General features: G+C 46.7%; 2 protein-coding genes across 8 annotated transcripts in view; both read left to right on the top strand.

The window, feature by feature from the left end:
• LOC307208955 (uncharacterized protein) overlaps positions 1-14,720 on the top strand; it is a 90,823-nt gene extending 76,103 nt beyond the window's left edge. For 3 of the 5 annotated variants that reach the window (XM_079964013.1, XM_079964010.1, XM_079964012.1), the window contains exon 2: positions 12,707-14,720. In XM_079964013.1, the coding sequence (XP_079820139.1) occupies positions 12,856-13,737 (882 nt within the window). In that variant the 5' untranslated portion in view covers positions 12,707-12,855 and the 3' untranslated portion in view covers positions 13,738-14,720. Of the gene's footprint in view, positions 1-11,211; positions 12,049-12,706 lie in introns of those variants that run through there. The other 2 variants (XM_079964009.1, XM_079964011.1) reach the window with 2 other exon arrangements.
• LOC307208546 (uncharacterized protein) lies at positions 4,633-25,742 on the top strand. Of its 3 annotated transcripts, XM_079963235.1 has the most exons (3): positions 4,633-4,810; positions 5,785-6,348; positions 23,671-25,742. In XM_079963235.1, exon 3 carries the CDS (start codon positions 23,756-23,758, stop codon positions 25,289-25,291), a length of 1,536 nt encoding a protein of 511 aa, XP_079819361.1. In that variant the 5' UTR covers positions 4,633-4,810; positions 5,785-6,348; positions 23,671-23,755; the 3' UTR covers positions 25,292-25,742. The 3 variants fall into 3 exon arrangements, with proteins under 3 accessions (XP_079819361.1, XP_079819360.1, XP_079819362.1); XM_079963234.1 differs by lacking the exons at positions 4,633-4,810; positions 5,785-6,348 and adding an exon at positions 14,824-17,361; XM_079963236.1 differs by lacking the exons at positions 4,633-4,810; positions 5,785-6,348 and adding an exon at positions 17,279-17,361 and having other exon boundaries at positions 23,682-25,742.
• The last annotated feature ends 383 nt before the right edge of the window (positions 25,743-26,125 follow it).

Raw genomic sequence — 26,125 nt, 5'->3', positions numbered from 1 at the left:
GATTCCATGTGCAAATTAGGGATAGAAGATCTTGAGAATGGCTGGGAAGGCGCGCTCTGCAATCCGCAAAATCGCCCGGCTGCTGCTGATGTTCCACCTAAGCAGCCGTTCTTTTGTGATGAAGATTTTCTAAGACCTCTGAATGCGGATTTCTGAAGGACTCTGAACTATCCTATCTTTGCCTTAGAGTGTAGAAGTGAGTATTAGCTACCTATATTTTGCAACGTTTTTATTTTCTCTTTACTTGTAAATCTACCAAAATATGTGCCTGCTTTTTAGCATGTTTTTTATGTTTTAAAATAATTTTTAAGCAAGAAACTTTCTCTTGTATTGTGTGTGCCTATCCGGGGGAATAGCTAAATCCAACGCCTAGCTTCTTGGTTGCGCCTTACTAAAGAATTTCTGCCTGCAAGCTTGTGGAAGCAACTTGTAGTTTGGGTTTAACCGGTAACAAAGAAGCCCGGCCGTCTCCCTTGAGCTGTGGCTTAAGGTAACCCTGGGACAAGGGAGTGGTGGCAGCCTTACCAGTTCTGTTTTGTCCTGTTTCTGAAAAGGTAAAAGGGTCTGCCAGCCTTGCTCCAGAAACCTGGTCTGGCCGGAGAGCAAAGACAGGTGAGGGAGGGGCTAATGGTTGGGGACCAGTTTACCACAGGACCTGATCTGCTGCGGAGGGTGCATGGCAGGCGACTGAACTCCGATGCGACAACCTGGAAGTCCCAGAGCGCTGCATCAGTTAGAATGGGATGCTTAAGAAACCTCTACAGATTCTCAAGGGAAGAAGAAAACCTTTAGATGTATGGAGTGTTTGACGTATTTCTATGAGTGCTCACTTTCCTTCCCATCAATGAACTCAGATAATGGGAAATGAGTCTTAAATGCATGGAGTGCATGTGAAGTTCAGGTATTTGTATACAGTGGTGCCTCGTAAGACGAAAAGAATCCGTTCCGCGAGTCTCTTCGTCTTGCGGTTTTTCCGTCTTGCGAAGCAAGCCCATTAGCGGATTAGCGCTATTAGCGGCTTAGCGGATCAGCTGCTTGGTGGATCAGCTGATAAGCGGCTTAGCGGCTTAGAAAAAGGAGGGGAAAAGGGAAAAAAAACCCGCAGGAACTCGCAAGACATTTTCGTCTTGCGAAGCAAGCCCATAGGAAATTCGTTTTGCGAAGCACCTCCAAAACGGAAAACTCTTTCGTCTAGCGAGTTTTCCATCTTGCGAGGCATTCGTCTTGCGGGGCACCCCTGTATAAAGTTGTATAGACAGGTCTTTAAAGAAATGAAGGTCATGTCTCACAAGTATAATAGCAGATGTATAATATAATGTTAGATAGGGAGGGGGAGAATCTCGAGTGCTGGGGTGAGTGATGATGGGCTGAGAGGCAGCTGATTTTTGGGCCTTGGTGGAGAGAGTTGGAAATGTTGGTGTTAGGAGTTGTGGTGGTAGTTTGGGAGCAGGGTTGGTGGGATTAGTATTATAGGAACAGCATCATAACTCCCATTGATGGAACAACAAAGACACAAAAAGATGAAAAGCATCTTATACATAGACTGAAAGGTCTTAAGGTCAGTGAGAAAGAGGAGGATTGGTTTGAGAAGATACTGAATTATTTGGGTAGGTTTGAACAATTTGGGGCAATTAAAATGTTAAAAGTTAAATAAACCTTGTGGAGGGAGGAGCGTTAAGGTATATAGAATTGTACATATGGTTGAGCTGAATGTTATTATTGATTATTATTGAATATGTATATTATTGAATATTGTATACCCAATGTATTTTTTATTAATCTTGGCAGCCACTTTATCTTGCCAGCCACTGATGTAGCGACTTGGTTCGTATTTAGCTATTCCATATCTTTCAATTTGCCAGAGGGGTTTATATCTTGTAACTTTCTGTGTGGAATATCTTTTAAGGTTGGTGTTTCCCTTCCTGTTGTAATCTATTATTTCCTGTATTCCCCACCCCAACCCCACTCCGAGAACTTGATTCTTGCTGTGCAATCAACTCTGCCATCTTCCATTGGCATTTTGCCTTTTCCCAGTAGTGATGTATGGAAGTGAGAGGTGGACCATAAAGAAGGCTGATTGCTGAAGAATTGATGCTTTTGAAACTCCAGCACCATAATTAGACAATGTTCTCTACCAGCCTGAGTTTGACTAAACTGCGGGAGGCAGTGGAAGACAGGAGTGCCTGGCGTGCTCTGGTCCAGGGGGTCACGAAGAGGCAGACACGACTAAACGACTAAACCACAACAACAAGGGCTGACTTCCAGCTTTCCATTACTAATTACCATCCATTAATAATTATATTCCATTAGGAATTATTTTTCTTTCTTGAGTGAAGGATTGCCACATCATAAAACAATGTAGTGCATGTATAGAGAAAGTACAAAGGCTGTTAGGATTTCATGCTCCCCAATCCTGATTTTATGTTTGATATATTTCACACGCCTGTCTGAGTGGAGCGTGAGAAAGGAAGACTGTCTTATCTCTCTTCCGGTTTGAGACTGTGAAACTGTTTTCACTTTTACGTTGTTCTGTTTTGTTCTTGGAGCTGATGAGAACGGATGCCATTATGCATATGTATGTAAATATTATGTAAATAAATAGTTTAGAACTACGATGCCTCTTTCTTCTGCTGTGTTAAGCCAGAAGGCTAGTGTGCATAAATCAAGATGGTTTATGTCGCTGGAGAAGGGGATGCCTTTTCCAGAGCTATGCTCACCGGAGGACGCTCGGAGGGAGATCCGGGGGGGGGGGGGGGGCTGCAGGTAGCCCAGAGCGTTTTCCCACAAAGGCTTCCCTTCACCCACCTTCCAATCCAATTACGACGATAGTCCTCTCCAAATCGAGACCCTCGCACTCAGTGGCTGATTCAATCAGCAGGTTATCTTGTCTCCTTCTTCCAGAGCATGTCTGTTTTTAAAGTCCAAATTCATATCTATCTTAAAACACAGAGGAACCGCCGCTCATGGTGACGACGTTGGAGAGTTACCGATAAGTGCAGTGCCATGCACTCAGCGTCCCCTGCCCCGCATCTTAGAGGGAAGCGACAGGTATTGGACGATCTGCGAGTGAGAGCTCACCCCCTCAACACAGGGGGGCAGGGGGGGGGGCTTGCAAGGAGAATTACTCTCAAATCCTCCATAATTATCTGCACGTCCGCTATCATGGGATCTGCTGCTCACCATGGTAGCTCCAGACTGGAAGGGCTATTGTTTATATTTTACAAATAAATTGTCTCACAACACCTCCTCATTCTTAGCTATGTGAAGACGGAAGTGTACGTATAAAACATTATCTCGGGGGGGGGGGGCAGATCTGTTTAGCGGCATAACCAGGAAGGACTGGCCTCCTAGCTGCACATCTTGCATGAAGGGGGAAGGTGGCAGAGCAGAGTGGGCAGTGCCAGAGAGACCTCGATGCAGTGGGGAGGTGGCCTAAGTGTGTGTTAAATGCTTCACTGGAAGCTCCTCTCACATTATCCCCAAGATAACACACCTAGGGGAGAAACCCTGTGGATGTCTATAGTGTGTGTTTGGCAGGTCCCAGACTTAAGGGTCAACTTTCTACAAATCCACACGCTGCCTGGAGGGAGGAGCCACCTCTGAGAATTGAGGCGGCTTCCTTTGAAGGTCATAGGGGCACGTGGACCTGGCGTGGCCAGTTTTCAGGGCTCTTTCCAGGAAGGGCTGAACCCATGGTGCCCCGGGGGTGGGGAAGGGAGGGAGAGGCCCAAGGTCTCTGCCTCCTCCACACCCCCAGGGGTTTAGCCACCACTTGGGGAAGCAGAGCAAGTCAGGGGGGAGGAGATGTCCAGCCAGGACCCTCCTCCCTTGGGAGAAGGAGTGCACTGGGGAGCAGTCCATCCTGCCAGCTGCCTCCCCTGCAGTCTGAGGCGGGACAGATCCTGCCCAGCCATAGAGCCACCACTCGGGAGGACCAGGACCGAGAATTTGGGTGCAACTTGCGCTATTGATGCTCCCCTGAGATTTCCTGTAACAGGAATAGCAGCTCCGCTGGGGGACGTCCTTGCAGAACAGAATGAGTAACAGAATGAACTTCAACAGGGACAAAGGTCAGGCTCTGCACTTAGGCAGGGAGACCCACCTGCACAAATAGAGGATGGGGGACACCTGGCTGACTAGCAGTACACGTGAGGAGCATCCAGGGGTCTCGGTGGACCACTAGCTTAACCTGAGTCCACAGGGTGATGCAGCAACAAAGAATGATAGCTCTGTTCTAGGCTGTAGGGTAGGACTCGAACCCATGGCCTCAAGCTGCAAGAAAGGCGATTCTGACGAAACCTTTGCCAGCAAGAGCTGCTTGGCAGGGGAAGAGACTCCCATGAGAGGGGGCGATGCTCTGGCTCTGTCTTCCAGGGGGGAGGAAGGGGGGAGCCCTGGATCTGGAGAGGAGGGGCGGCGGAAGAGCTCTTTGCTACGAATGGGGGAAACCTTTGCATTTCAGTCTTGCCTTTGAACCAAAGCTGTCCTGCGAGCAGCTCACACAAAATCAGCGGATCTATATATATATATATATATATATATATATATATATATATATATATATACATATAATGGCAAGGGATAAGCCCATTTAGGGTGCTCGTAAGTCACTCCTCCGAGTCCCCAAAGGGCGCAGCAACTCCGCTCTACTTTGCGGGGCTGTTGTAACGGGGACCCCCTGCGCCCCGGCCCTGCCTCCCCCCCCCTCGGGAAATGGGGGTGAGACTGAGCGGACCCCCCTCTCCCGGCAAGGGATTAAAAGAGATGAAGGGGGCATGTCCCCTTCCTGCCCCGGAGGGCTTTTTCCCAGGTGGGGGGGGTCTCCTTCCTGCCCCGGAGGGCTTTTTCCCAGGTGGGGGGGGGTCTCCTTCCTGCCCCGGAGGGCTTTTTCCCAGGTGGGGGGGGGTCTCCTTCCTGCCCCGGAGGGCTTTTTCCCAGGTGGGGGGGGTCTCCTTCCTGCCCCGGAGGGCTTTTTCCCAGGTGGGGGGGTCACCTTCCTGCCCCGGAGGGCTTTTTCCCAGGTGGGGGGGGTCTCCTTCCTGCCCCGGAGGGCTTTTTCCCAGGTGGGGGGGGGTCTCCTTCCTGCCCCGGAGGGCTTTTTCCCAGGTGGGGGGGGTCACCTTCCTGCCCCGGAGGGCTTTTTCCCAGGTGGGGGGGGTCTCCTTCCTGCCCCGGAGGGCTTTTTCCCAGGTGGGGGGGGTCACCTTCCTGCCCCGGAGGGCTTTTTCCCAGGTGGGGGGGGTCTCCTTCCTGCCCCGGAGGGCTTTTTCCCAGGTGGGGGGGGTCTCCTTCCTGCCCCGGAGGGCTTTTTCCCAGGTGGGGGGGGTCTCCTTCCTGCCCCGGAGGGCTTTTTCCCAGGTGGGGGGGGGGTCTCCTTCCTGCCCCGGAGGGCTTTTTCCCAGGTGGGGGGGGGTCACCTTCCTGCCCCGGAGGGCTTTTTCCCAGGTGGGGGGGGTCTCCTTCCTGCCCCGGAGGGCTTTTTCCCAGGTGGGGGGGGTCTCCTTCCTGCCCCGGAGGGCTTTTTCCCAGGTGGGGGGGGTCTCCTTCCTGCCCCGGAGGGCTTTTTCCCAGGTGGGGGGGGGTCTCCTTCCTGCCCCGGAGGGCTTTTTCCCAGGTGGGGGGGGGTCTCCTTCCTGCCCCGGAGGGCTTTTTCCCAGGTGGGGGGGGGGGTCTCCTTCCTGCCCCGGAGGGCTTTTTCCCAGGTGGGGGGGTCACCTTCCTGCCCCGGAGGGCTTTTTCCCAGGTGGGGGGGTCTCCTTCCTGCCCCGGAGGGCTTTTTCCCAGGTGGGGGGGTCTCCTTCCCTGCCGCCTCCGGGGATCGAACCCGGGACTTTCTCAGGAGAGAATCCGGAAAACGGAGCTGGTTTGGGAGGAGGAGAATTGGTGTCTCCTGGGAGGGAGGGGCCACTCATTCCTTCCCCCCCCCGGTCAGTGAGCTCCGCTTCCTAGAGAGGCAGGGAGGGAGGGGGGAGGGGGCCAAGGGGGGAGGGGAGGGGCCTGATCCACCTTCCCGGAAGAGGAGCAGCTCTGCGGAGGAGGAGGAGGGAAAAGAGGTGCGAAATATATCTATATCTTCGGGGGGGGGAGAAGGAGGCGCTTTTCCTCCCCCTGAATCTGCAAACAGGGCAGCTGGGAAGGGGGGGCAGGATTTGGGGCGGGGGGAGAAAGGAAAGTGGGGGATCCCTCCCTCTCCCCCTCCCTTCTGGGGATCCGGCGAGCGGGGGAGGGGCTGGTTTAGGAGAAAGGAGCCCCTCCCCCCGAGGGGGCGCCTCCTTGGAGACCCCCCGAGAAAGGAAACCGGAATAGCAGAGCGAGCGATGGAAGAGGAGGGACAGAGAGGACAAAGAGGTAAAGCTGTAGGGCGGGGAGGGGGGCGAAGGGCGGGAGGGGAAGGGGGCAGAGACCCCCCCCAACAACAGAGGCCCCGATGCATGCAATCCGGCTGGAGATCGGGGCCCCTCCTTTCGCAGGGATTGCATTGCACGCCCCCCCCCCCGAGATCAGCCTTCCTGCCTTTTACTATGGGAAATGCGGGGGGGGGGGCTTTCTGCAGAGGGAGCACCGACAGGGTTTGCATTGCAAGAGCTCCTTTGCAGCGCAAGGAGACGCTCAGCTGTCAAGAGATGCTCAACTCCCCTGCCCCCCCCCTTGGGCGCCTTTGAGGCAATAGAAATGGGAGGCCCCCCGGGGGGGTTGGGACTTGAACCCCCTGGCAGGAATCCCTGGGGCGCCGCGATCCTGGCTTGGTGGGTCCCCTTTGGGGGGAGAGTGGGGAGTCCATGGAAGGGTTAATCAATTATTTTTATTTATTTATTTAATGTATTAGTTGCTTTCTCTTGCTCAGGGCAGCCCAAAGTGACTTACAACCAGTTGTTGTTGTTGTTGTTGTTGTTGTTATTATGTTCCACAGTGACGCTCGAAGGCCTTCTTTGTCGTGTTTCCAGTATTTTGGGGGCAGAGAAAAGGCTGTTCACGGGGCCTGCTCCCCCACTAGGGAAACTGAGGCAGCCCCCTCAGGCAGGAGACCCAGGGAGGGGCAAGGAGGGGAGGGAGCGGAGTCCCATTTGGCCAGCCCTGAATAAACCCTCTATCTTCTCATCCAGTGGAAGGTGCTGTCCCTTTGCCAGTGTCCCAGACACAATGCAGCAGCCTTGGGAAGTCAGTGGTGCAGGATGATTTGGGAATCTGTGCAGTTGGTGGGACTTCATCAGGAAGATGTTAGAGACAGGTATACAGCGTTTTCAGAGAAGGGGGAAGAAGGGGAAAGTGTGTCCCCCCCAGATAAGACTCCCATCCTCCCTGGCCATGGGCCATCCTTGCTTGGGCAGGTGGTACTTTGAGTCCAACCACATCTGGAGGGCCAGAGGTGCCTCAACTCAGCATAGATGGTTCCTCTAGGGCTCAGTGTTACGTGGGAGTTGGTGGAACTGGATCTTAAGGGTTTTTGACAAATTTCCTAGGGATTATGATTGGTATCCAGACCCTAACACTATAAATCCAAGGTGTCCCCACTGAGCAGTTTATCTTAATTTTTTTAAAAAATAATAATATTTATTCAGGTTTTAAAACACAATACAAAAAACAAGACATTTCCAAGAAAAAATGCAAAAAATATAAAAGGAAAAACAGACAAAAAGGAAAAAAATAATAATTAGAAAATACATACAGAATACAGAAAACAGAATAAAACAAGTTAAACCTTTACACAATTTTCCTTCCATGACCCACCTCCTCGACCTCCTCACACCTCCCCTCTTTGTTTTCTAGTTCAAATAGATATTTCAGCAAATCCTTCATCTTTATTTTTATCCTAATAATTTATCTTAATATGCTGTAATTTTCCATTCTCTCTTTCACCAATTAGCCATCCACCTTTACTTTATTTAATCTTATTTCTCATTAAAACTGACATATTTAAACCTATTCTCTTAAGACATTTCCCCTAGGGTCATAAAAATTCCATTCCACGATTTCTCCATCTCTCACCAAAAGCAATTTCCTTTTTTTTTTTAAAAAAAAATAAATATTCTCAATATATACACCTCAAACTCCCAACTTTCTTTCACCGTCTCCCCTCTCCAGTCTCGGCCCCTGCCAACAGTTCCATCGGCTTACAACAGTCCATCAACTTGGAGATCTTAAATCCGAGGTTCTTAAGTCTTTTTCATGTCCCATCTGCCAATCTTCTTGATAATCTTTAATATTAAAAAGCAGTTCTCGGGGGAGCTCCAACCCAACAATAGTCATATTCCTTCTTATCAAGTCTGCCAGATTTCCATAATTAAAGATAGGGCCCATAAAGTATTCCCAATCTTGTTTCACACTTCTTCCGAGTCCAAAGGCCCCAGAAACTTTGATCCCCTCCTGGCTCAAATTCATATCCCAAAAGTCATTTGATCCCCACATAGGGTGATCTCTCCACTTTTCATTTTCCAAATCAAGCCAGGCTCCCATCTCCAAAAATTGGCTTCTCCTAATTACTCATATAAGGCCTCAACTTGTAATCCTCCAATTGTCTCTGTAGGGTTAAAGCTCCCCCTTGCATCACTTTAACAACAACTTTCTCCTTCTCTGGTACTTCAATTTGTTCAATTGAGAAAGATTCTTGTGCCGGATTCTTGTCGACTTCTTTACTAATGCCCACTTTTGTTCCCAAAATATCAACCCTGGTAGCCATGGCACCTATCTGTTCATGCAACTTTCCCAACAGATAAAATGTCCTATTCAATACAAGCGTAACTTTTTTCTCCACCGACATCCTTGAAATGTCCAAGGTCAAAGCTAGTTTCTCAGAGTTTTTATCTTTAGGCTAATTTCCCAGCTGCATTCTTGTGACAATGTCCCAAAACTCCCTCTAGAGGAAAGCAGTCTATCAATCCCTCTAGCACAGTCCCAAAAGTCTCAAAAGTAAATTAATAACAATTCCAGTTACCTTTCCTTCTTTTTAAACACAGAAATGGACAATGGAAACAAAGTCTTTCTTTGTATCTTAACAGCTAGCTGTCAAATTTGACAGCTGTCAAACCCGTCTATTCACCGTCGATGGGCTCCTCGGGGACCTCTCCCGGGTTTGGAGACGTGACGCTTCAGTTCCTAAATTTTACCTTCTCCAGCAGGCTTCCTCTGCTTCCAAAGGGAGTGTAAGTAATAGTTTCAGTCAGTGAAGTTTTAATCCTTTACGTAGAACTTTCCAAGACCTTAGTTAACAAACTCTTTGCTTCAGTCTATTTACAGAAGAGGGAGGTGGACTTCCTGTTTAGACCTTCCCCCGTTCCTTGCCAAATTAAATTGTTTTAAAAACCTAATTTCCCGTTCTACTCACGGGTTGTTGTTTGAAATCCAATTGTCCACAAGAAAAAGTCAGCGCTCTCCGGCAACGGCTGTGCGGCTTCACTCCGTAAAAATAGCAATCGATTCAAAACACCGTGCCGCTCACCCCACGTCGTTTCGAAGCCCCCAAAAAGGGGTTTCCCTGCGGGTAGGGGGGGCACTCCTGGTGTCAGCCGAATCCCACGTTCCCAGGCTTCCTCTGTCTAGGATTTTTGAAGGGTCTCCGCCTTCGCCGCGGCGGCAAGACCTGATTTTCGTGGAGCGGGTTCCTCTAAGTCAGAGGAGCTCCGCCATTGCCAATGGCGCTAACCTGGAAGTCCCCCCACTGAGCAGTTTATCAACCCTGCTGGCCCCTGGGGAAGACCTTCAGAAGGAAATGGTTTGTCCCCAAAGTTAATTTCTTCCTTCCTCCGCTGCTGCTGCCCACACTAAAGGAATGTCTGGATGAAATCCCAGGGATGTTTGCCTCCTATTACAAAGAGATCCAGTTGATAATCTAGAAAAAGGTGTGGCTAAGATTCTGAGTCACAATCATGGCTGAGAAATACAGCCAGGGAATATGAAACTGATTTGAAGATTGATTTAATCTTTACACTTTATTATTATTATTATTATTACATTCAGGTGGACACACCACGGGTTTCATCTTCTTTCTATTCTTTCCCAAAATCAGTGTTATTCACCTTTAATGCTCACCTTTTTCAGTGTCACACATATTTTTATCTTGTGATCTTCAGATGAATAGAGGTATAAAAATTTAATAAATAATTCCCAGTTGGAGCAGAGCTAGAATATCCAGAAGCCCTTGGCCACCCAGGGCAAAGGAGGAAGAACAGTGAGAGAGGCCTGGACAGGGAATCTCCGCTAAGATAAGCCAGTGTCAGGAGGCAGGTGCGAGACCCGGTGGCATATAATTATTATAAATCATAATTGGGGCGGGTGTCTCAATCTGGCCTTCCCAGCGGTCAGGCTCCAGCTGCTTTCCTTCTGCATCACCAGCTCTCTCCATTCAAGAATGCAAGGCTGAGAGATGGAGGTCCAGCCCCAAGAACATTCTCCAACTGAGCACTCCTTCAACCGACCACAAGCACCAAGCCTTGTCACTAGACTTATATATGGGTTTCCCAAAATGGTCACTATGCACCTCCTGAGGCCAAAGGGAATGTGCAGGTGATTAATAAAAATCTAGACGTCGAAGGAGACAAAATTTGGCCGAAGGGTTGGAGGATTATAGTGCAGCGAATGAAGAACTTCATGATGAATTTAGGACCCTGATGAATATTGGCCAGGTTCATGGAACATAGAGCAGCTCCCGCTCCTGTGAGAAACCACTTTTTATAAAATGTAAAGCCCACAGTTCAAACATATTCTAAGATAATGCTGCTTCATTAACAATAATTAAGGGTTATGGAAGGCTGATGATGCATTACCATTATTTAACATTATTTCATCTGTCTGTCAATGCGTCCCATGTCATAGTGTATCAAGGTGCCCCAATTGACATTTTCAAAAAACTAACAATTGTTAATAAAGCCACTGAACTTATTTGAAAATCACATGTAATCCTGATTGCTAAGTGGAATAACCTACCTTTGGTATTTTTAAATCTTAACTAAATGACGTAAAAAAGTGTTGGAACACTTTTACATTTCACATAAGTTTTAGTTGGTTGTGCTAAAAACACACCTACTCTCTTCAAACGCCAACGGCTAACTGGCAGCCAGCGCAGTCGCAACTTTTCTACTCACACATGTATAGGCACATTTGGGTGATGTAGTGAGACGAATAACATTTCTCGATACTGAAATATTATTGGTGTGTCAATGTGCCCCGCCTCCTCAATTCAGCACTTTCAGAGGAAGGGGAAGAAGAGGAAAGTGTGTCCCACCAAATAAGACTCCCATCCTCCCTGGCCATGGGCCATCCTTGCTTGGGCAGGTGGTACTTTGAGTCCAACCACATCTGGAGGGCCAGAGATGCCTCACCTCAGCATAGAAGGTTCCTCTAGGGCTCAGTGTTACTTGGGAGTTGGTGGAACTGGATCTTAAGGGTTTTTGACAAATTTCCTAGGGATTATGATTGGTATCCAGACCCTAACACGCTAAAGCCAAGGTGTCCACACTGAGCAGCTTATTAACCCTGCTGGCCGCTGGGGAAGACCTTCTGAAGGAAATCGTTTCCCCCAAAGTTAATTCCTTCCTTCCTCCGCTGCTGCTGCTGCTGCCCACACTAAAGGAATGTCTGGATGAAATCCCAGGGATGTCTGCCTCCTATTACAAAGAGATACAGTTGATATTCTAGAATAAATTGTGGCTAAGATTCTGAGTCACAATCGTGACTGAGAAATACAGCCAGGGAATATGAAACTGATTTGAAGATTGGTTTCTTCTTTACACATTGTTGTTGTTGTTGTTGTTGTTGTTGTTGTTGTTGTTGTTATATTACATCCAGGAGGACACACCATGGGTTTCATCTTCTTTCTTTTCTTTCCAACAATCAGTGTTATTCACCTTTAATACTCACCTTTTTCAGTGTCACACAGATTTTTATCTTGTGATCTTCAGATGAAGAGAGGTATAACAATTTAATAAATAATTCCCAGTTGGAGCAGAGCTAGAATATCCAGAAGCCCTTGGCCACTCACGGCAAAGGAGGAAGAACAGTGAGAGAGGCCTGGACAGGGAATCTCCGCTAAGATAAGCCAGTGTCAGGAGGCAGGTGCGAGACCCGGTGGCATATAATTATTATAAATCATAATTGGGGTGGGTGTCTCAATCTGGCCTTCCCAGCAGTCAGGCTCCAGCTGCTTTCCTTCTGCATCTCCAGCTCTCTCCATTCCATAATGCAAGGCTGAGAGATGGAGGTCCAACCCCAAGAACATTCTCCAACTGAGCACTCCTTCAACCGACCACAAGCACCAAGCCTTGTCACTAGACTTATATATGGGTCTCCAAAATGGTCAATATGGACATCCTGAGGCCAAAGGGACTGTGCAGGTGATGAATAAACATCTAGAGGTCTAAGGAGACAAAATGTGGCCCAAGGGGTGGAGGATTATAGTGCAGCAGATGAAGAACTTCATGATGAATTTAAGATCCTGATTAATATTGGCCAGGTTCATGGAACATAGAGCAGCTCCCTTTACTGTGAGAAACCACTTTTTATAAAACGTAAACCCCACAGTTCAACCGCATTCTAAGATAATGCTGCTTCATTAATGCTTAATTAAGGGTTAGGCAAGGCTGATGATGCATTACCATTATTTAACATTATTTCATCTGTCTTTCCTAAAAATTTGGAACAGGAAAGAATGTACGAGACGTCAAAATAAGAGCAGGTGCTAATTGATGTGTGTAATATTCCCTTCTCTTCCTAGAAAACAAATAGGATTTTCTCCCCACCCCATTGAAAGAAGAGAATGGAGAAAGCAATCAGAATTCTGGTGGGCCAGGTGCAATGGAAATAACAAAGAAACCATTTAAATACATATAGTGTGAAAACAGAGAACATAAACAATTTGAAAGTATGGAGTGTGGAAGGAGCTTCACTAACAATGGAAACCTTAGAAAACATCAGTGGTCTCACTCAGGGGAGAAACCATTTAAATGCATGGAGTGTGGAAAGAGCTTCACTACTAGCGGAAGCCTTAGAATTCATCAACGGACTCACACGGGGGAGAAACCATTTAAATGTATGGAGTGCGGAAGGAGCTACAGTCAGAGTGGAGACCTTAGAATTCATCAACGGAGTCACACAGGAGAGAAACCATTTAAATGCATGGAGTGTGGAAAGAGCTTCACTACTAGCGGAAGCCTTAGAATTCATCAACGGACTCACACGGGGGAGAAACCATTTAAATGCATGGAGTGTGGAAAGAGCTACAGTCAGAGTGGAGACCTTAGAATTCATCAACGGACTCACACGGGGGAGAAACCTTTTAAATGCATGGAGTGTGGAAAGAGCTTCACTGAGAGTGGAAAACTTAGAATTCATCAACGGAGTCACACAGGGGAGAAACCATTTAATTGCATGGAGTGTGGAAAGAGCTTCACTACTAGCGGAAGCCTTAGAATTCATCAACGGAGTCACACGGGGGAGAAACCATTTAAATGCATGGAGTGTAGAAAGAGCTTCAGTCAGAGTGGAGACCTTAGAAGACATCAACGGAGTCACACAGGAGAGCAACCATTTAAATGTATGGAGTGTGGAAAGAGCTTCAGTCAGAGTGGACAACTTAGAATTCATCAACGGACTCACACAGGGGAGAAACCATTTAAATGTATGGAGTGTGGAAAGAGCTTCACTACTGGTGGAAGCCTCAGAATTCATCAACGGACTCACACGGGGGAGAAACCATTTAAATGCATGGAGTGTGGAAAGAGCTTCAGTCAGAGTGGAGACCTTTGAAGTCATCAACTGACTCACACAGGCGAGAAACCATTTAAATACAAGGAGTGTGGAAAGATCTTCACCGACAGTGGAAGACTAACACTACATCAACCGACTCACACAGGGGAGAAACCATTTAAATGTATGGAGTGTGGAAAGAGTTTCAGTGCAAATGGAGTTCTTACAAAACATCAACAAACTCATACAGGGGAGCAACAATATAAGTCCTAGGGAAGTGGACAGAGGTTCAGTTGTAGTGGAAGTCTTACAAGCCATCAAAAGACTCCCAGGGGTAAGAGCTGTAATAGTGGAAACACCTTCAGGCCATGAATTAACTCAAAGAAGAGAAAGAATTTAGACAGAAGGAGTGTTCATCCTGCTTTGGTTATTATGCAACACTTTTTAGAGTGTAGGAGCTGTTTTTCTCTAAGTTGACACTTTCTTTTTTTATATACCTTTTATTTTGTTTAAACAGGTACATATAAATATAAACAGCCAAAAATTACAAAGGAATATTCCTTAATAGTAATGGAAAAAAACTACAAAAAATATTGAAGTACATGACACAGAACATAAGCAACTATGGGAAAGATAAAAGAAAAGAAGAAAGAAAAATAGAAAAAAAGAAAAAGGAAGATGAGCCAAAGCAGGAAAGCTCATCTATTGTACACTTCCGTCAAACTCAACAGATCATTATTCTTATCAATTAACTCTATCTGCATTCCAAAGGAATCCCTCATCTTGGTATCAGGGAACATTTCTCTCTGCGGTATTATTCTAAACATAGCCAGATCTTTCTTGCTGAGCCCTTGTCCCCTAAATAATTATTTAAACATTCCCATTCTTCTTTCACCAATTTTTAAGGTTTATCTTTTATTGCATCTGTCAGCTTTGCGAGCTCCAAGTCCTCGCACAATTTGACTACCCATTCCTCTTTAGTGGGTGTATTTTTATCGTTCCAGTGTTTTGCCACTATAACCCTTGCTGCTGACGTTGCATACATACCGTATTTTTCGCCCTATAGGACACACTTTTTCCCCTCCAAAAATGAAGGGGAAATGTGTTTGCGTCTTATGGGGCGAATGCAGGCTTTCGCTGAAGCCTGGAGAGCGAGAGGGGTCGGTGCGCACCGACCCCTCTTGCTCTCCAGGCTTCGCAGACCTCTCCGCAAGCAGCGGGAGCGCTCCCGCTGCTTGCGGAGAGTTGCCGGCATGCCGAAGCCTGCGCGCTCTGAGATCAGAGCGTCCAGGCTTCGCGGACCTCTCCGCAAGCAGCGGGAGCCAGCGCTGGGCTCCCATGGCTTGCAGAGAGCTGCCTGTTTGGGGGCTGGGATCGGGGGAAGCTCGGGCCTCCCCCGCCCCAGCCCCGCGCCTGGAGGAAAATAGGTTTTTCCCCTTTATTTCCCCCCCAAAAAATTAGGTGCGCCTTATGGGACGGTGCGTTCTATAGGGCAAAAAATACGGTAAATAGCCTAGTTTTGTTTTTGGGAATATTATCTGAAACCATTCCTAGTAAAAATTCTTCCGGTTTATTGCTAAACGTAGTTTTTATCAATCTCTTTATCTCTTCATAATTCATGTTTATCAATCTCTTTATCTCTTCATAAATCATGTTCCAAAATCTTTGTATCTCTAGACAGGACCACCACATATGGTAGTATGTTCCTATCTGCTTCTTACATCGCCAGCACTTACTGTTATCTGATTTATTTATTTTTGCAAGTTTTACAGGGGTCAGGTACCACCTATAGTACATTTTCATAAGATTTTCCCTCATAAGGAGAAAAGCCGTGAATTATATATTTTTAGTCCATAATTCATTCCAAATATTGGGTTTGATCGTGTGTCCCAGGTCCCTCTCCCATTTTTCTGTAATTTCTTTGATATCTTCCTCCTTTCTTTGCCAATTCAAAAGTAGTTTGTACATTTTAGAAAGTGTCTTTTGATTATTATATAAAATATCCTTCTCTAGATAGGATATTTTTTTGTCAAATCCTTTGGTTCTTTTATCCTTTTCAAGGGCGGCTTTTAATTGATAATACTCCAGCCAGGTTATTCCCTTCTGTTTCAATTCGCCTAGGTCCTTTATTTTCGGATCACTACTTGTTTCCTCTACTAAATCCTTATATGTTAGCCAATCGCTGTTCATATTCAGCCTGTGGACCGACATAGATTCCATTGGTGACAGCCACCATGGTGTTTTGGTTACTACTGATTTTTTTACTCCTCTGCCATACTTCATATAATGCCCTTCTCACAATATGATTTAAAAATCCTTTGTGAGATTTAACCTTGTTATAGCCTATGTAGCCATGCCACCCGTACACAATATCCCATCCCTCCAGATCTAGGACTTCCGTGTTTTTAATTAATATCCATTCCTTAATCCATGTCCAGCACGCTGCCTCAAAGTACAGTTTAAGGTCAGGGACCGCAAAGCCTCCTTTTTCCTTCAACTCTGTTAGTAGCTTAAATTTTATGCGTGGTTTTTTCCCTTGCCAAATAAACTTGGCAAGGTCTTTCTGCCAATCCTTAAAACACTTTATGCCTCTAATTATAAGAATTGTTTGGAACATAAATATCATCTTTGGCAATACCATCATTTTAACTGTGGATATTCTCCCCCACAGAGACAAATTCAATTTTCCCCAAGTCTCTAATTCTTTTTTTATTTCCTTCCACTTTTTCTCATAAGTGTCCTTATATAAGTTTATATACTTTCGTTCACATCAATAACAGGAAATCAATCTTAAACACATGCAGCGTATGTGAGCTTTTGTTTGCATGTAATGTTGTCCAGACATGTATTTAAAGTAATGAAGGTAAAATTCCCCAATAGTAAGCATAATATAATATTTAATGTGAATCTGTAGTGTTGCTTCTGAATGAGGATGGACTGAGAGTGAGCTGGTGTTGGTGTTTGGTGGAGGGAGCTGGAAATGTTTGGCGGAAGGGGACCCCACCCTCTCCCTGCCTGGCGAGGGGGCAGCCGGGCCAAGGGGGTCTCTGGGCGCAGGAGAGCCTGTGGGGAGGAGGGGGGAGAGGAAAGGAAGCGCCCCTTCTCTCTCAGGCAGCCCCATGTCCCTTCCCACCCCCAGAGGCTGGGTCCATCTCTGGGCTTCACAGAGGACCTTGCGAGGCAAATCTGGGCGGGGGGGGGGAGCGACCCCCCAGATTGCCCTGGGTCCGCCCCTCCCCCACTCTCCTGACCCACAGGGGGAGGGGCAGCCCTTCCCTCCTTCTCATTCATCCTCTTCTCTCCCAACTTCCCTGTTTGCAGATTGAAAATCACGTCCTTCTCTCCCCGCAAACCCAGGTCACCCCCAGATATGATGCCCCCACCGCAGCCATCTCCCCCCCTGCTGTGGGGAGGAGGAAGGAGGGGGGCCATGTCCCCATGGAGCCCCCAGAGGCAGCGCCTTCCCGTCTCCTTCTCCTCCGGACACAGGGAGGGGCTGCTCTCTAGATTGTAGCTCTAGGGGCAAGCGAATCCCAAAAGGAACCGGAAGTGTCGCTGCAAAATGCGCCGGATGTTTCGAGGAGAGGGGAGGAGGGGCGTCAGTGGAGGAACCCCCCCCATCCCTTTCTATTGCAGACCAGGAAAGCGGACTAATCCGGAGCCAGGGAGGCGGAGGACCAAGAGGTAAAGAGGGAGAGGAGGGGGGGAAATAGGGGGGAGGGGGATAAGGGGAGACCCCCCCGTAAGGAAAGCGCCCTCCCTGGGGCCCGTCGACAGGGGCCCCGATCCAGGCCCCGACCCAGGGGGGAAGGGGGGACCCAACACCTGCAGGGATCTACACCTGGCAAGATCTCCTGGGCAGCAGCAGCAGCACCGCCAGACTCCCCTTTCTCTTTCCTGGGGGGCCGAGAGATGCTCAGCTGCCCTGCCCCCCCCCTGGACGCCCCAAGCAGGGCTGGGGGTGGGGCTGAGCCCCCCATTCTCCCTGGGGTCGTGGGGCGCCTGGCTGGGGAAAGGGAGAGAGGGAGTCCAGGGAAGGGTTAATGGAAGGGGGAGGAGCCTCGACAGAGACCCCTCCCCTTCCATCACATCTTATTCCCCAGTCTCCTGCTGGCAGTCCCAGATCATCATTGCCATACAGGATTGTCCTGAATACCACCATTTGGTAGCCAAGCCCAAACCCAAAAGTCCTGCTAGGATGCATCTTGGCTTCCCTGCTAATGAAACTGAGTGTGTGGTGATTGAGAATATTTTCATTTATCCGTTTCAGACCCCTAAGTAGTGGCAGCTGCCAGGACATTGTCCTGTTCGCCTCTGTATAGTTCCAGGCTTATTTCAGACATTGTGATAGATTGCAGTCAGGGTGGGTTTGATATAAATCAAATTGATTTCAACATTTCTGCTGTAATTTATTGGAAGGAGAAAAATAATCATTTCCATCTCTTAATAACAACTTAAGCAATTTATTTAACTAAAACAATAATATTATAGCATGTTGGTAAAAATATTTTTTTAATAAAAAACAACAACCAAGCAGGCTGAGTTTTAGCGCACATGAAAAACTCAGAACTTATGCATTTCACCACCTCCACTACCAGCCACCCCTTTGGATTGGCTTCTGCATCCAGGTGCCTATTCTGTACAGTTAAGTGTTAGTGCGGTTGTTGGAACCCAGTGGGATTGGGAAGAGGTTGCCAGCCCTGAAGAGCCTTCAGCGCTTGCCTCAAGTCTGACTTGCACAATTATTACACAAAGACCCCAAGATGTGTGGAGTATTCTGCTCACAAGGTTGCACTTTCATTTTTACTGCTTCACACTTAGCTACTTGTGCAGATCTCTTCCACTGCAAACCATCTTTTCATTGAACCTCTTAGAACTTAGAATTTAAGGGGTTGATTCTGTGTATATAAATCTGCAAAGGAACAATGGGATTAAGGTTTTCCCTCAACTCTGTATATTTATTTTATAACATTTTTTATGTGAAGAAAAGGCATGTTATCTCTGCAGATACAGAAATTCACACTTTTGAGAATGGCAAAAACAAGCATCTGTGACAATATCTTCTCATTAGAAAACTTCCTGAAATGATCTTACAGAATCATCCCGCAAAAGCCCGCAGAAGCCGCACACCCTTTGAAGAGCATGCCGCTCTTGGGGGCTTTTCCCTGAGGAGGGAGGAGGGACTCGTAAAAAAGCTCGCAGGAGCTGCGCGCTCCTTAAAGGGTGCACAGCTTCTGTGGGCTTTTGTGGGAGGTGGGGAATACTCCCAGAGCTTGTCAGGGCTGGCGGGGGAAGCCCGGGATGAAGGCTTGATGCTGCCCTGCGGAGGCTTCGCGGGCTAAGCCAGAACAGCGAGAGAGAGTGCTGTGCAGTGCTCCCTCTAGCTGTTTTAGCTTCTGCCTTAGTGGCGCAAAGCCTCCGCAGGGCACCAGGGAGCTCTGCTCAGCGCTCCCTTTAAATAATATTTTTCTTCTTGAATTCCCCCTCTAGAAACTAGGTGCCCCTTATGATCAGGTGCGCCTTATGGAGTGAAAAATATGGTAGGTAGGAGAAAATAACAGAGGCCAACCAGTGTATATGGCGAAGCAAAGCGGCTAGTAGCCTGATCTTTATTGCAACAGTGCCCCCCCCCCTCACCACAACCAGGAGGGAGGTGTGCAAGGCCTTATATAGTCTTTTGAAATTGCCCACCCAAGACCACCCCCCCCAAATATCATACAGAAGGAGACTGTCTCCAGCAGGAATACATCACAGGAGCCGGTCTACAGCAGAAAACCTGTCCCCAAGGATACCTGTTAATGGTCACTAACTGCATTACCTGGGCAGCCTGGCCATTCTTTTGTGATGGTAAATACTTTAGTTCCTGAATCCAGGTCACAGGCCCACCCTGTTCATCCCTCCTCAAGACAGTATTTGTAAGCACAAAGACAATGGGAAGGCTTCCATTTGCCTCCTTTACTGCAGAGGAATATTTGAGTACGTTTCTGGGCACAATTCAAAGTGTTGGTGCTGAACTTTCAAGCCCTAAACGGCCTCAGTCCTGTATATCTGAAGGAGCGTCTCCACCTCCATCGTTCAACCTGGACACTGAGATCCAGCCTCGAGGGCCTTCTGGCGGTTACCTCATTGCAAGAAGTGAGGTTACACGGGACCAGACAGAGGGCCTTCTGGGTAGTGGCGCTTGCCCTGTGGAATGCCCTCCCATCAGATGTCAAGGAATTAAGCAGCTATCTTATTTTTAAAAGACATCTGAAGGCAGCCCTGTTTAGGGAAGTTCTTAATATTTAATGCTCTATTGTTTTTAATATTCGATTGGGAGCCACCCAGAGTGGCTGGGGAAACTCAGCCGGATGGGCAGGGTATAAATAATACATCATGTTATTATTATTATTATTATTATTATTATTATTAGTCTGTGGTGCTCAATATTTAGGTATAGTAAATATTAGGATTTAATTAGAACTTGTGTGTTATAGCGGGGATATGTTATAAGATGGTCTCCTTGAATTTTAGAAAGGGAGTTATGTGAAGGGTTTTTCATGTTTGATCCGTGTTTCTGTGTAAATACTGTGTGTCAGACTGAGAATGTCATTAGGAAGGTCTAGGAAAGGGTGCACCTGCTTCTGAGCATCAGAAATGAGCATGGAAAGAGTTAATATCATTAACCTACCGGAATCGGCCCCCACCCTTTGTAACAAGCAGCTGTAGTTTTTTTTGGGATTTAATATCAGCTCATGAAAAGTTGGGCACATGACCCGGAAAGCTGCTTGGCTCCATCCGTCTGAAGGCGGAGATATGCACCACACGCCATAGTCGAATTCGGCTGGACTTGCCATGGGAACGCAGAAGGGGCAATCAAGGAAGGGGGAGACGGCCAAAGAAACCTGCTCTCCCACAAGTGCCCCCCCCTGCCAATTCCGTAACATTAGCAAAGCGCAAGTTCAAACACCACCCCTATTTAAAAGAGGCCCCCGTAATGAGACACTGGACTGCCCTTTACGGTTGCCGTAAGTTACTCTTCCAAGTCCCAAAAGCGCGTAGCAACTCCGGTCTATTTTGCAGGGCTGTTGTAACGGGGACACCCTACGCCACCGCCCAGGGCAGCCCAAAGTGACGTATAACCAATCCTTGTTTTTGTTGTTTTCCACAGTGAGACTCCAAGGTCTTCTGTGTCATGTTTCCTGTGCAGTGGACGCTCAGGTTGCAAATGTGATCCATGCAGGAGGCACATTCACAACCCGCAGCACCGCGTCTGTGCATTTGTGGGTTGCAATTTGGTGCTTCTGCACATGTGCAAAGAGTGATTTAGTGGTTCTGCACACGCGCGAAACCTGGAAGTAACCTGTTCTAATACTTCCGCGTTTGGCGCGGTGCACAAAACCGAAAACACACATCTCGAAGCGTCTGTAACCCGAGGTATGACTGTATTTTGGAAGGCAGCGGGAAGGCTGTTCTCGGGGCCTGCTCCATCGTGAGGGAAACTGAGGCAGCCCCCTCAGGCAGCAGATGCAAGGAGGGGACGGAGCTGAGTCCCATTTGGCCAGCCCTGATTTAACCCTCTATCCCAGGCATAGGCACCTTAAGGCCCGTGGGCCGGAAGTTTGGAAAAACTTTTAAAAGTATAGGAACTCACATTAGGTAGTCAAAAAATAGTAATTTAAACAAAATGCTTATAAAAATAAGATAATTACTTAACATTTAGCTTCTGTTACACATTATATCCACGTAAGTCAATAGAAAAAGTATCAAGAGATGATGTTCAAGATGTGCCCTTTGGGAAATTTGGTTTTGGCAACCGCAAAACAACATCCTTGAAATCAACACTTGCAATAGGGAAGACAAACATACAAGATTCTGGTTTTTTCCTGAGATATGACACTTGTTTAGAGATTATTGTACACTAAGCAGGGCACTTTTATACATATCAATGCGTCCCATGTCTTAGTGTATCAAAGTGACCCAATGGACATTTTCAAAAAACTAACAATTGTTAATAAAGCCACTGAACTTATTTGAAAATCACGTGTAATCCTGATTGCTAAGTGGAATAACCTACCTTTGGTATTTTTAAATCTTAACTAAATGGCGTAAAAAAAGTGTTGGAACACTTTTACATTTCACATAATTTTTTAGTTGGTTCTCTCGTCAAATGCCAACAGCTAAACTGGCGGGCAGCACAGTCACAACTGTTCTACTCACACATGTATAGACACATTTTGGTGATGTCGCAACATGAATACCATTTCTCGATATTGAAATATTGTTGGTGTGTCAATGTGCGCCGCCTCCCCCATTCCTCATTTTCAGAGGAGGGGGAAGAAGGGGAAAGTTTGTCCAACCAGATAATACTCCCATCCTCCCTGGCCATGGGCCATCCTTACTTGGGCAGGTGGTACTTTGAGTCCAACCACATCTGGAGGGCCAGAGATGCCTGAACTCAGCATAGAAGGTTCCTCTAGGGCTCAGTGTTACCGGGAATTGGTGAACCTGGATCTTAAGGGTTTTTGACAAATTTCCTAGGGATTATGATTGGTATCCAGACCCTAACACGCTAAAGCCAAGGTGTCCACACTGAGCAGCTTATTAACCCTGCTGGCCGCTGGGGAAGACCTTCTGAAGGAAATCGTTTCCCCCAAAGTTAATTCCTTCCTTCCTCCGCTGCTGCTGCTGCTGCCCACACTAAAGGAATGTCTGGATGAAATCCCAGGGATGTCTGCCTCCTATTACAAAGAGATACAGTTGATATTCTAGAATAAATTGTGGCTAAGATTCTGAGTCACAATCGTGACTGAGAAATACAGCCAGGGAATATGAAACTGATTTGAAGATTGGTTTCTTCTTTACGCATTATTATTATTATTATTATTATTATTATTATATTACATTCAGCTGGACACACCACTGGTTTCATCTTCTTTCTTTTCTTTTCCACAATCAGTGTTATTCACCTTTAACACTCACCTTTTTCAGTGTCACACATATTTTTATCTTGTGATCTTCAAATGAAGAGAGGTATAACAATTTACTAAGTAATTCCCAGTTGGAGCAGAGCTAGAATATCCAGAAGCCCTTGGCCACCCACGGCAAAGGAGGAAGAACAGTGAGAGAGGCCTGGACATGGAATCTCCGCTAAGATAAGCCAGTGGCAGGTGGCAGGTGCGAGACCTGGCGGCATATACCGTATTTTTTGCTCTATAACATGCACCCGACCATAACACGCACGTAGTTTTTAGAGGAGGAAAATCCATAGGCATGCCACCCATAGGCATTCCCTCCATAACACGCACAGACATTTCCCCTTACTTTTTAGGAGGAAAAAAGTGAGTGTTATGGTGCAAAAAATACGGTAATTATTATAAATCATAATTGGGGTGGGTGTCTCAATCTGGCCTTCCCAGCAGTCAGGCTCCAGCTGCTTTCCTTCTGCATCTCCAGCTCTCTCCATTCCATAATGCAAGGCTGAGAGATGGAGGTCCAACCCCAAGAACATTCTCCAACTGAGCACTCCTTCAACCAACCACAAGCACCAAGCCCTGTCACTAAACTTATATATGGGTCTCCCAAAATGGTCACTATGCACCTCCTGAGGCCAAAGGGAATATGCAGGTGATGAATAAACATCTAGAGGTCAAAGGGGACAAAATGTGGCCCAAGGGGTGGAGGATTATAGTGCAGAGGATGAAGAACTTCATGATGAACTTAAGACCCTGATGAATAGTGGCCAGGTTGATGGAACATAGAGCAGCTCCCCTTTCTGTTAGAAACCGCTTTTTATAAAACGTAAACCCCACAGTTCAACCGTATACTAAGATAATACTGCTTCATTAACAATAATTAAGGGTTATAAAAGGCTGATGATGCATGACCATTATTTTACATTATTTCATTTGCCTAAAAATTTGAAACATATGGAAGACAGGAGAGATTGTACAAGACGTTAAAATAAGAGCAGGTCTAATTGATGTGTGTAATATTCCTTTGTTCTCTTCTTAGAAAACAAATAGGATTTTCTCCCGACCCCACCCCATCGAAAGAAGACAATGGAGAAGGCAATCAGAATTCTGGAGGGCCATGTGAAATGGGAATAACGAAGAAACCATTTAAATATATGGAGTGTGAAAACAGAGAACATAAACAATTTGAAAGTATGGAGTGTGGAAGGAGCTTCACTGACAGTGGAAACCTTAGAAAACACGAACGGAGTCACACAGGGGAGAAACCATTTAATGGCATGGAGTGTGGAAAGAGCTTCAGTCAGAGTGGACACCTTAGAATTCATCAACAGAGTCAAACAGGAGAGAAACCATTTAATTGCATGGAGTGTGGAAAGAGCTTCACTGAGAGTGGAACACTTAGAATTCATCAACGGAGTCACACAGGGGAGAAACCATTTAAATGCATGGAGTGTGGAAAGAGCTTCAGTCAGAGTGGACACCTTAGAATTCATCAACGTAGTCACACAGGAGAGAAACCATTTAATTGCATGGAGTGTGGAAAGAGCTTCAGTCAGAGTGGACACCTTAGAATTCATCAACGTAGTCACACAGGAGAGAAACCATTTAATTGCATGGAGTGTGGAAAGAGCTTCACTGAGAGTGGAACACTTAGAATTCATCAACGGAGTCACACAGGAGAGAAACCATTTAATTGCATGGAATGTGGAAAGAGCTTCACTGAGAGTGGAACACTTAGAATTCATCAACGGAGTCACACAGGGGAGAAACCATTTAAATGCATGGAGTGTGGAAAGAGCTTCAGTCAGAGTGGACACCTTAGAATTCATCAATGGAGTCACACAGGAGAGAAACCATTTAAATGCATGGAGTGTGGAAAGAGCTTCAGACGAAGTGGACACCTTAGAATTCATCAACGTAGTCACACAGGAGAGAAACCATTTAATTGCATGGAGTGTGGAAAGAGCTTCACTGAGAGTGGAACACTTAGAATTCATCAACGGAGTCACACAGGGGAGAAACCATTTAAATGCATGGAGTGTGGAAAGAGCTTCAGTCAGAGTGGACACCTTAGAATTCATCAACGGAGTCACACAGGAGAGAAACCATTTAAATGCATGGAATGTGGAAAGAGCTTCACTACTAGCGGAAAACTTAGAATTCATCAATGGAGTCACACAGGAGAGAAACCATTTAAATGCATGGAGTGTGGAAAGAGCTTCACTACTAGTGGAAAACTTAGAATTCATCAACGGAGTCACACAGGAGAGAAACCATTGAAATGCATGGAGTGTGGAAAGAGCTTCAGTCAGAGTGGAGACCTTAGAATTCATCAACGGAGTCACACAGGAGAGAAACCATTTAAATGCATGGAGTGTGGAAAGAGCTTCAGTCAGAGTGGAGACCTTAGAATTCATCAACGGAGTCACACAGGAGAGAAACCATTGAAATGCATGGAGTGTGGAAAGAGCTTCAGTCAGAGTGGAGACCTTAGAATTCATCAACGGAGTCACACAGGAGAGAAACCATTGAAATGCATGGAGTGTGGAAAGAGCTTCAGTCGAAGTGGACACCTTAGAATTCATCAACGGAGTCACACAGGAGAGAAACCATTGAAATGCATGGTGTGGAAAGAGCTTCAGTCAGAGTGGACCCCTTAGAAGACATCAACAGACTCACTCGGGGAGAAGCAAATAAATGTATGGAGTGTGGAAAGAGCTTCGATAGAAGTGGACACCTTAGCAAACACCAGCAAACTCAAAAAGGGAAAACCACTTACGTATATGGAGTGTAGATAGCTCTTCAATCCTGATGTTCTTACAAAACATCAATGGTCTCACAAGGAGGAGAAGCTTTAAGAGTTGAAACCCAACAATCTACCAACAAATAGAAAAAGCAGAAACGATTTGAATGGAAGGAGTGTGGGAAGTTCTTCTATTACTTTATATGTATATAATTTTACATGCACAGACCATCGGCTGTGGGGAGGACTGCAGGGCCTGCTCCCTTCCAGGGCCTTTTCCAACTGGCCCAGGGGGCTTGGCCCAGGCCCTCTCTCCCAGCTATAAAGGGACTCCTGCTGCGGTGAGGCCTCGGACCATCGGCTGTGGGGAGGACATGAATTTCCAAAACAGTAATAGGCAAACTATCCCCAACCCCATCCCCACTAATTCCCCTTGCGTACCACCCATTATTCCATCATGCAGCACAAAACCTCCAGATAAAAACCTGGCAAACCAAAGGCTTATGTTGCCTAATAGACTTCTACAAAAATAACAAACCTTTGTCAACACAAGAAATACAAGACAAACTAGAAGACACCCAAATGCCCTGGTTAACACAACACCAATTACATGCCCTCTTAAACAATCCAGTAGTAAAATCAGCAGCAACTAGGCCCCTGACAACCTTCGAAAACCTCCTCCTAACAACAAAGGGAAACAGTAAAGGGATGGTATCTGCAATATACAAAATACGACTCCAAAATCCCACGA

Source organism: Podarcis cretensis, assembly GCF_951804945.1.
Source record: "Podarcis cretensis genome assembly, chromosome: 2".
Lineage (NCBI taxonomy): Eukaryota > Metazoa > Chordata > Lepidosauria > Squamata > Lacertidae > Podarcis > Podarcis cretensis.
This window is presented reverse-complemented; position numbering and strand designations above follow the sequence as displayed.